At 39.7% G+C, this 10768-nt stretch overlaps 1 protein-coding gene across 1 annotated transcript; it reads right to left on the bottom strand.

Annotated features, from left to right (window-relative positions):
* Positions 1-9728: 9728 nt before the first annotated feature.
* On the bottom strand, positions 9729-10504 carry LOC110690085. Its single transcript, XM_021866913.1, has 2 exons — positions 10278-10504; positions 9729-10204 (listed from the first exon to the last, which is right to left on the bottom strand). The coding sequence occupies exons 1-2, from the start codon at positions 10362-10364 to the stop codon at positions 9824-9826; spliced, it is 468 nt and encodes a 155-aa protein (XP_021722605.1). The 5' UTR covers positions 10365-10504; the 3' UTR covers positions 9729-9823.
* Between the last annotated feature and the right edge of the window lie 264 nt (positions 10505-10768).

Raw genomic sequence — 10768 nt, 5'->3', positions numbered from 1 at the left:
TCAGGAACCAACTAGTTACCGTGACTGAGGCATTAAAGCTCCTAACCCTTAAGATCGATGATCCCGTGAAACAACAACAAAAGGACCTCATGCAAGAGAGTTTAAGCAAGCTATCTAGCGACTACAAGTTTCAAGGGATTAGTTCACAAGGGGTCTCGGTGGACAAAGATCTTCTTCCGCAGAAGTTCAATGCCAACGACATCCCGAAATTCAAAGCAATCGATAACCCTTATTTTCATTTAAGAGCCTTCGAAACAATAATGAGTATTAAGGGTATCGACAAGAAGGTGTTCCCCTCTCTGTTCTCACTATCTCTCGAGACCGTTTGCCAGCAATGGTTCTTTTCTCTCGAGAAAGAAAAGACCTCCACCTGGGAGTCCATAGCAAACGCTTTCGTTGATAGATACAAATTCAACATTCAAGTTGAGACTGACCATAAGGAACTTGAAATCCTCAAGCAGAAGGAGAACGAAGGCTTCACCTCCTTCTTTAACAAATGGAGAGAAACCTCAACTAAGATGATCAAGGTGCCGAGTGAAAAAGAGTCTGTAAGGCTATTCATAAAAAACCTTCAAGAAAAATACTCCAAGCATCTCAAGTATCAAAATAATCTCCATACCTTCAAGGCCGTCTACGACATTGGAATCAATATTGAAGACGACCTGACTAAGTTGAAAGCTGCCAACAATAACTCCAACAGTTGTTGGAAAGGAAAGAAGAACGAAAATCCTTCTTCTTTCAAAACCACCCACTCAAACAACGTTAGCACTTTTAACCTAGGTGAAGTCCTTGCTATGAATAATCAAGGACAAAAGAAACCATTTAGGAGGAGCTTTACTCCTATTGGCATGAGTTATGACACCGCATTTGATCGATTAAATGCAAAAGGTATTATAACTCCCATTGGACCATTTGGGGACCCACCAGTCGAAAAGAGGTCAGTTAACTAAAACCCTAATGCACACTGCAAGTATCACCAAGGTAGGGGCCATCTCACCGAGAACTGATGGAAGCTTAAAGAAGGTATCCAAGACTTAATCGATAACAACAAGCTGCCATTGCCCCCTGCCAGTAAGAAGCCCAGTATTGATAATGCGCAACTCGCTCATTCCTTGGCTATCTCTGATGAGGAAAACGAGGTTGACCCCTCGTCTCTCATCAAACCTATTAAAGAAATCCATGCCATCGAAGAAGAGGAGGAGATCTTTTTCGACGCCATGGATAACCTTCCAGAACCAGCAAGTAAAAAGGACATACAATCGCTCACACTGTCTATGATGGAAGGATCGCATTTGCTACGTGAAACTCTCAAGGCTATAAATGAACTTCAGAAGAAATATAACGAGGTTCCACTCCCGAAAGATGAACCTAAGGGAGAATTCACACCCATGGGAACGACTTATGAGGCAAAGCGTTTTCCTTTACAAGTCACCGAAAAACCCAAAAAGAGTAATAGACTATACACTCCAATTGGGATCCCATATATACAAATGTTCGAAATGCTCTCCGAGAGTGGCAAAATCAAACCTCTCGAACCGAGATCATTCGAATCATTGAAAAGGATAGATAAATACTACTGTCAGTATCATCAATTAGGGGGCACACTATCGAAAACTGTTTTAAATTTAAGGATTTAATTTAGAAAATGATTGATGAAAAGAGACTAGTCCAAGTTCCACAAGAAGAGGATGCAAGTATTAATGGAGTTTGGGACAGTGACGAAGAAGACGTCTACTTAAAAGACATGGTAGGACCTCCACCTTCGGTGTCATACGCCATGGATGAATTTTGGGTTGAAGAAGATTCATCGATAGACGTCCTCACAAGATCCGGGAGAATGTAACCTCTCGTTTCAACACAACCCATGCCAACCACACAGCAAGTTCCCATACCTATCATTGAGGATAATGATATCGTCAAGTAGTTTAAGAAAACAAAAGTTGAAATGAACGTATGGAAACTTTAGGCGACATCCCGAGAACATAGGTTGGCTGTAATGAATGCCTTGGACAAAATTGGGATAGATTCTGACACCAGTCTTGAGGGGTTGGCTAACTTCCTCATGAGTGATCTACCTAGTCCCATCAATTTTATCACATTTTCTGACAAGGATTTACCTCCAAAAGGTGACAAACACTATAAGGCATTAAACCTCACAGTAGTTTGCAAGAGAATGAACGTCCCTATGACTCTTGTAGACAATGGATCAACCATCAACATCTGTCCACTTAGAACTGCAAGGATGCTAGGTATAAGGGATGAAGATTTAACCCCGTCAACACAAGGAATACGGGCCTACGACAGCACTCGTCGTCAAGCTCTTGGTAAAATTACCATGAAGATTTAACCCCGTCACTACTCCAAGTGGAAGAAAGATATCCATCACGAAGGGCAAGGACCGATGTACGAAGAGTCGTCTGAGTCAGAGTCAGAGTCAGAGTCTCTCCCTATAGAGTCATATAGGTCTTTAGTAGTAGCACCTTCCCCTTCTATCTCTTCTCCTAGAATAGTTAGTGATCAACTCCCTGAGGACATATCACTCTGAGATACTCTTTAATGTAATGATCTTAGAGTACAATAATATATCTTCTTCTCCTTACTTCTTGTGTTCTTCTTTAACCCAAGATGACGAGCATTGCTTAACTAACAATGAAAAAGACAAAGAACTTATTAAAGCAATGGAAACACTCGAAAAGAAAACACCGGTAATTGAAGAAACTGAGACGGTTGATATCTCAAATGATTCAACCAATAAAAGAGAAGTTAAAATCGGACTAACACTTAATGAACAAGAAAGAACCGATTTAATTAACTTACTTAAAGAATTTATTGATGTATTTGCTTGGTCATACGAAGATATGCCAGGAATTAATAGAGAAATAGCTCAACACACTATACCACTAATTCCGGGAATGAAACCTATAAAACAAAAGTTACGTCGAATGAAACCCGACGTAGCTCTTAAAATAAAAGAAGCGGTCCAAAACAAATAACTGCAGGTTTCATCAAGGTATCTAAATACCCTGAATGGGTCGCCAACGTCGTCCCAATTCCCAAAAAAGATGGAAGGGTAAGAATGTGTGTTGACTATCGAGATCTAAATAAGGCAAGTCCAAAGGACGACTTCCCTTTACCACACATCGATATTCTGGTAGATAACACGGCAAATCACGCACTTCTCTCGTTCATGGATGGATATGCAGGTTATAATCAGATTCTCATGGAAGAAGAAGATATGGAGAAAACAACTTTCATAACACCATGGGGCACTTACTGCTACACGGTAATGCCATTCGGGTTGAAAAATGCGGGTGCTACTTACCAACGGGCAGCGACTGCCTTGCTCCATGACATGATGCATAAAGAAGTCGAAGTATATGTGGACGACATGATTGTAAAATCAAAAGACCGCCTAGGCCATCAAGTAGCCTTAAGGAAATTTTTCGAAAGGCTAAGAAAATAAAATATAAGGTTGAACCCATCTAAGTGTGCTTTTGGAGTCACCTCAGGCAAGCTTTTGGGTTATGTCATAAGCTCTAGAGGAATAGAGATAGACCCGACAAAGATCAAAGCAATCATGTCAATGCCACCGCCCAAAACCGAGAAACATATTCGAGGATTTATTGGCCGGTTGCAATACATAAGTAGGTTCATATCAAAATTGACGACGATATGTGAACCAATCTTTAAGAAGCTTAAGAAGAATGTACCAGTTTTATGGGATGACGAGTGTTAAAAAGCCTTTGAAAAGATCAAAGCCTATCTCGCAAATCCTCCCGTATTAGCACCAGCACTTCCCGGAATACCTCTTAGGTTGTACTTAACAGTTACCAAAGGTCAATGAGAGCTATGCTAGCACAAGAAGTAGAAGGAAAAGAAAACTCTATCTACTATCTAAGCAAGAAAATGCTCGAATAGGAAGCACGTTATACACCACTTGAGAAATTGTGCCTAGCCTTGGTGTGGGCCACAACCAAGTTAAGACATTACATGCTAGTGCATACCGTCTTTGTAGTCTCCCGATTAGATCCACTCAAGTATCTATTCGAGAAATCTACACTCAATGGACGCATATCGAGATGGATAGTCAATTTTAGCCCAGTTTGATGTAAGGTTTATGCCGCAAAAAGCTATCAAAGGATCTGTGGTGTCAGACTTTCTAGCGGACTTTCCAATAGAAGACTCAACGCCAATACAAGACAATGAATTTCCAGATGAAGACTTAATGGTCACTGAAGATGATACTTGGACATTATACTTCGACGAAGCCTCAAACCAAAAGGGATGTGGCGTTGGAGTATTACTAGTATCACCTAAAGAAGAGCATGTCCCAATCTCCATAAAGCTTGATTTCGACATTACCAACAACGCTGCTGAATACGAAGCATGCGTGGTAGGCCTTGAAACAGCTTTGACATTGGGAGTAAAAAAGGTACGGATATTCGGAGACTCTTCATTAATCATCAATAAAATATCCAAAAGGTGGAAAGTAAGGAGTAAAAGTCTAGCCCCTTACCAAACCTATCTGGGAACTCTTACTAATCAGTTAGAGAAGGTAGAATACACATATCTACCTAGAGAACAAAATCAATTTGCTGATACCTTGTCAAGACTAGCCTCGATGGTTAGGATTCCCACGGAAATCGAACAAATGCCTCTAACTATAGAAAAAAGGCACAAACCAGCATATATTCAGGCTATAGAAGATGATAAAGTAGTCCAAGACGAAGAAAAAGAAGAAGAAGAACCGTGGTACACAGATATACTCAATTATGTCACCAAAGGAGAATACCCTCCCCATGCTGACAAAAGAGCAAGACGAGCTTTAAGACTCTTGGCTTCCTAATATGTACTCATAGACAACGAGCTACATAAAAGGGTACCTAAGGGTCGAGCTCTCTTATGTGTAGGAAAAAATGATGCTCAAAGAGCAATGAGGATAGTCCACGAAGGAATTTGTGGCACTCATATAAATGGCAAAATGGTAGTCCAAAAGATAATGCGAGAAGGATATTATTGGACTACAATGAATAGGGATTGTCATCAATACGTAAAAAGATGCCCTAAGTGCCAAATCTATGCCAATTTACAACATGTTCCTTTATCCTTGATCTACACCTAGTGCTGTCAAATTTCAAACCGAAACCGTTTAACTGCCCGAAACCAACCGACCCAAATGAGAACCGAACCGATTAAAAACCGATTTTGTAAAACCGAAAACCGACCCGAATCGTATTTAAGTAAAACCGAAACCAAACCCATCCGAATAAAGTCAAACCGTATAAGAACCGAACCCGTTAACAAACCGAACAACTTTTAAAGCGAACTGAAATCAAACCGAACTGAAAAAGAACCGAACTGTATCTAACCCAAAACCATTTTCAACCCGAAACTGTTTGAACCGAGGTAAAAACCGGTTACACCAAACCGTTAACAAACTACAACCCGTTTGCACTGAACCGTTTATAAACCGAACTGTCTATAAATGAAACTGTAATTTCGATCTCACAATAACTCATCAAATCATGATTATTACACATCAATTAGATGATTGAATAAGAAGCAGCTTAATGTGATAGTAAAACAATAATAATTCATTAATACACTAAACTTTTATAATCTACGTTACTTGGTAATAAACTAGTAACATCAGTATGACTAAACTTGAAAATAACATGATATGTATTTTTAAAATCGATGAGAATTTGTATATAATATAATGCCTAATGCCTAAATATGAAGTGATGAAGTCTCGCCTTGATATAAAACTTGTTAACTAGCAAAAGGTTAGTTAGCAAGTATTGTGAAATTTCAAACCAAAATTGTTTGACTGCCCGAATCCAAACGATCCGGTTAAAAACCGACTTTTTGAAATAAAAACCGTTCTGAACCATAATTTAGTAAACGTGAAATGGAACTGATCTGAATAACGTTAAATCGTATAAAAGGCGAACCCGTTAACAAACCGCAACCCAGTTGTACCGAACCGTTTAATTTTCGAACCGTTTACAACCCGAACCGAATTAAAACCGCTCAAGAATAAACCGAAACCGAATCGAACCGATAACTAATTAAACCAAACTGAAACCAACCCGCAATACATTTAAACCGATTTCAAACCGACCTGATTTAATACCGAACCGATTTCAAACCGAACCAAACCCAAACTGTCAAACCGTTTTGACAGTGCTATCTACACCTACACGTCGTCATAGCCATTCTCTACATGGGGAATTGACATCATCGGCAAAATCACTCCCCCAGGAACAGGAGGCCACGAATATATCCTAGTGGCAATTGATTACTTCACAAGTGGTCGAAGCGCAATCATATGCTAAACTCACTGCAAAAAATGTAGCACTCTTTATCGAGAGAAATATTATTTGTCGATACGGAGTCCCCCATGAAATGATAAGTGACAATGGAACTTACTTTCAAACCGAATGTGAAAAATTTCTACAAAAATATGGCATTCAACATCATCATTCTTCCCCTTATAGACCTCAAGCAAATGGAGCAGTCGAGGCAGCTAATAAAAATTTAAAGACTATCATCAAGAAAATGACGGAAAATCATAAAGATTGGCCTGACAAACTTCACTTCGCATTGTGGGGTTATTGCACGTCAATTCGCACATCAACAGGGAATACGCCATTTTCCTTGGTTTATGGAATGGATGCCGTACAACCTGTCGAACTAGAAATTCCATCTCTACGCATTGCGTTAGAGAGCAAACTCGATGAATTTGAATGGACTAGAGCAAGATATGAAGAGTTAATTCTACTCGATGAAAAACGACTAGAAGCTCTACATCATACTCAGTGTTACCAAACTCGTATGGCTAGGCATTTCAATAAGAAGGTCAAGACAAGAAACGTTAAATTAGGAGACTTGGTGTTAAAAGCATTAAGGAAAAATGTTTTAGATCCAAGGGGAAAATTTAGACCTAATTGATCTGGACTCTACATTGTCAAAACAATCATGTCAGGAGGTGCAGCAAAATTAACTGATATGGAGGGCAATGAGTTCTCGAACATGACAAATCTTGACCAACTTAAAAAATACTACCCATAATTACTTGAGTAGGATACTCAAGAGAGCTACGTTTGGCCTGATTCCTTAAGAAAGGATACGTAGGCAACCCTTTACAGGTGCGGCCACTTTATTTTTTTAAAAATCTCGCATCCTAGAATTAATTAAAAATTCGACAGAAGATAGACGGAACATCGGCGTCACAGAAAAAATTCCGGCACCAGCCGATGACCATAAGCGCCAGACGACGATGTCCGTCGCCTGACGCCAGACTGCCGCAACCAGCGCCAGACGCAGATCGGTGGCGCCAATTAATAGTTAAAATTCTGGGAATATTTCGGTGTTTTTCGGAAAATTTTTGACTTCCGTATTCGAAAAAATTTCTGGAAAATTAATTTTGCGGTTTTCATTGCTTTAATAAAATAAATTTAAAGTAAATAATTTAATTAAAAAAGCTGGAATTTCATTAATAAAATAAAATACATTATTGATGGAATTTAAATAAAACTTAAATAAATTAAGTTTAAATAAAAAAAATAAAATAATAAACTAAGTCTAATAATTGGAAATTAAGCAATGCTCTTAATCTTCTTTCTCTTTCTTAGCCCTTTTCCAATTTTTGTCTGCTTCTTCCTCCTCATCCATAACCTTAGCTAGTAGGCATCCTTTAGAGAACCTATATTCAATCTTGGAGTAAATAGTTTCCCCCTTAGCTAGGACTCCATGCTTCTTTTCTACCCAAGCTTTCTTTTCTGTGGTGTCAGCTTTCCCTTTTCCCTTATCTTTTGCAGTACTCTTCTTCCTAGGCATTATAGGCATTTTGAACTCAATTCTTTCACCTAAGCGTTCCTTAACAGGAACCACTTTGTCACCTAGACGACTCTTCACATCAGTTTTACTCTGATTTTTCTTCATGTCCTTCGTGGGCTTCTTTAGAAGCCATTTTTTCACATCATTGGGCAAGGAAGGAGGAACCTTTTGGGTAATCACCTCCCATAAAGGTCTAGCGCTCCAATAAGCATCAAACTTGTCTACTTCCTAGGAGACAGGGAACTCGTAGGGACGACGAAGATCTCCGGAAGGAATAGTCTGAACTAGGCCGTATTGTCTTTTTACCCTGCAGGGATAATAAAAGGTCATACGGGACAAGCTTGGAAGACGACAGAATGGTTGCTTGTTGACACCAACCATCTTTTCTATTTTCCACCAAGGGATGACCCACTTGATGGCAAAATTGCAAGATTCGAAGACCTTCTTCCATTCATGGCGCCCCATCTTAGAGAAGCGTTTCTTTCTCCTCACGAAGCAATTTGGAGTATACTTCATAATGTTATCTGAAGGGCTAATTAAATCCAGTCTTTCCATTAGCCACATCTGTTAAAAATTGCAATGCAAATAAATTATTATTACTATACAAAAATATATTTTTGATTTATGTAATTAAAAATATTATTTTTCTACTTGTAATAAAATTGGAAAGCCCCGAAAAGGTGCTTTTGGATTCCTCTTTAATTCATCAAGACTAAGTATAGTCTCTCCAACTATTAAAGGCATTGGATTTCTCCCTGATTCAATTTGTTCTAAAACAATGGATATAATTGATTGACCCTCATTATTTTTACCACTAGTAAGAAAAAATTGATTAAGCATACAAAACAAGAAAGCCCTTCTTCTATAAACATGGAAAGATTCAGAGTAAGGCCTATCAAAATAATGGCGAGCAAATTCTTTCAAATTAACTATGTTACCATCCACTATTTTTGATAGATCTCTGTCTTTTAAATTGAAGAAGCGTTCAAAATCCTTATAATAATATTCATTTATTCTAGGGATTACTACAAGCTCTATTGCAGGGAAACCTAAAATAGCACCAAATTCTTCCTGCAAAGGGCTAATTTCATCATACCCTATTCTAAAGCAATGAGTATCTACATCCCAATATTCTAGAGCGGTATGAATAAAATCTGAATCAAGATCTACCCCTTTGATACCATAAATACCCCCCAAGTGAAACACATCTTATTCTTTTCTTTCTTTGGCATTAAGAGACCGACACCATTCGTGGGTGTAGTTGGTGGAACTCTTGGTGACTAGAGACATGATGTTATTTTTCTAAAAGCTAAGAAATATTTTATTTGCTGAAATTATGAAGAGAATCGGCTGAGCAGGGGGCTATTTATGCACAAAATCGGAGTAGTTTTAATCCAGGAAGGACTCGGAGAAAGCGCTTTTTAGCGCCAGACGCCAACTATTGGCGCCTGACGCCAGAGCCTGGCGCCAAACGCTAAGTGTAGCGCCTGGCGCTACACCAAAACGCGTGGCGCTAGCTGGCACCAATATGCCTCATCGTATGCGCTTTCTAAAAAAACCGCGTTTTTTGACTTGATACGAATCTGCTAATTACTTTACGGTTTCCTTATCTTTTTTCTAAATATTCATTTATTCCTCCTTTTTTTTTTAAATTAATATAGCTATTATATTAATTATATTATTTTTCTGATTTTATTTAGACTACCTTCCAAGTTTTTATTTTATTTGACTTTTCTTTTTTTCATTATTCTTTTTTGGGGGAGAAAGTCGGATACCCTCCATCAATAATAAAAATGACGGAATTTTTGCGCAAAATTATTTGTCACATTTCCTTGCACACACAAACATGCACATAATAATAATAATAATAATAATAATAATAATAATAAATGAAAAAAAAACATGATAAATAAAATAAACTCATAATAGTATGTATATACAAAACGTGTCTAACAAATGAGTCTAACTAAAAGGCAAATTTCTATACAAAGTCAGCCGTACGAGGAGTAACCTCTCCACCAGCTCCAGCTCTAGCTCCAGTTCCCGCGGGAGGAGGAAAGCTCAACACAGGACCCGTCCACCCAAGATCAACCTGAGGCTGAGGCTGCGGAGGCTGCTGCGATGACGAGCCAACCTCGTACAACCCACCACCTCTAAGAGCCGAGGTAGCCTCCCCCTGGCCTACTGGCGCAGCATGTGCACCCTTAGATGAAGAGCCTGAGCCCTCTACCGCCTCGGTACGAGCAGCCTCAGAACGACCGCCCCGACCTCCCGAACCGGTACGGCGGTGTCTCGAGCTAGACCTCGCCGGATCCCTCCGCGCCTCAGGTCTCGTGCGGGTACGAGAAGGAATGGACTGACCCTGCAAAAGAAATTAAAATCAGAAACAGGCAAAATAGAAGCGGTAATACAAAAACATATGAAGGGAAGACTACCTCCTGAACGGCGTCGTCTCGACGGTAGGTAGCCACGTTCCTCATCCCGACAAGCTGGCTCCGGAGGGCATCTATGCATCGTGCCATCGCCGAAACCACCTCGCGTGAGAACTTTCAAAGAAATAAGTCAGTAGACATGCATAACGTATATGGATAAAAAGTTGCAAATTAACAAGCTTACCCGAGTCTGGTGGCGAGGAATCGACCGCTCCACGAAGTGCTCGTCCTCAGCCAGAGGAATCATCTCCTCAATTGGCCCATATGTCCCCTGATAATGGATAGACATACAGGGTGGCACGAACTCAGCAACACGTCCTGACAAGGCAAAACAGAATCAGTGAAGCATCACTTGGGGGCTACTTAACGAAAAGTAAAAGCTGAAAAATCGTACCGCCACATCCTCAGCTGGTAGCGCTAACAATGGCAGTAGCTCCTCCCCATAGCATCGTCCAGGGATCGTGTAAGATCGCCAAGGGGTACCAGCTCCCTCT

This window comes from Chenopodium quinoa, unplaced genomic scaffold (genome assembly GCF_001683475.1).
Source record: "Chenopodium quinoa cultivar QQ74 unplaced genomic scaffold, ASM168347v1, whole genome shotgun sequence".
Taxonomy (NCBI): Eukaryota; Viridiplantae; Streptophyta; class Magnoliopsida; order Caryophyllales; family Amaranthaceae; genus Chenopodium; species Chenopodium quinoa.
The sequence above is the reverse complement of the archived record's forward strand: the minus strand, read 5'-3'. Positions and strand labels throughout refer to the sequence as shown.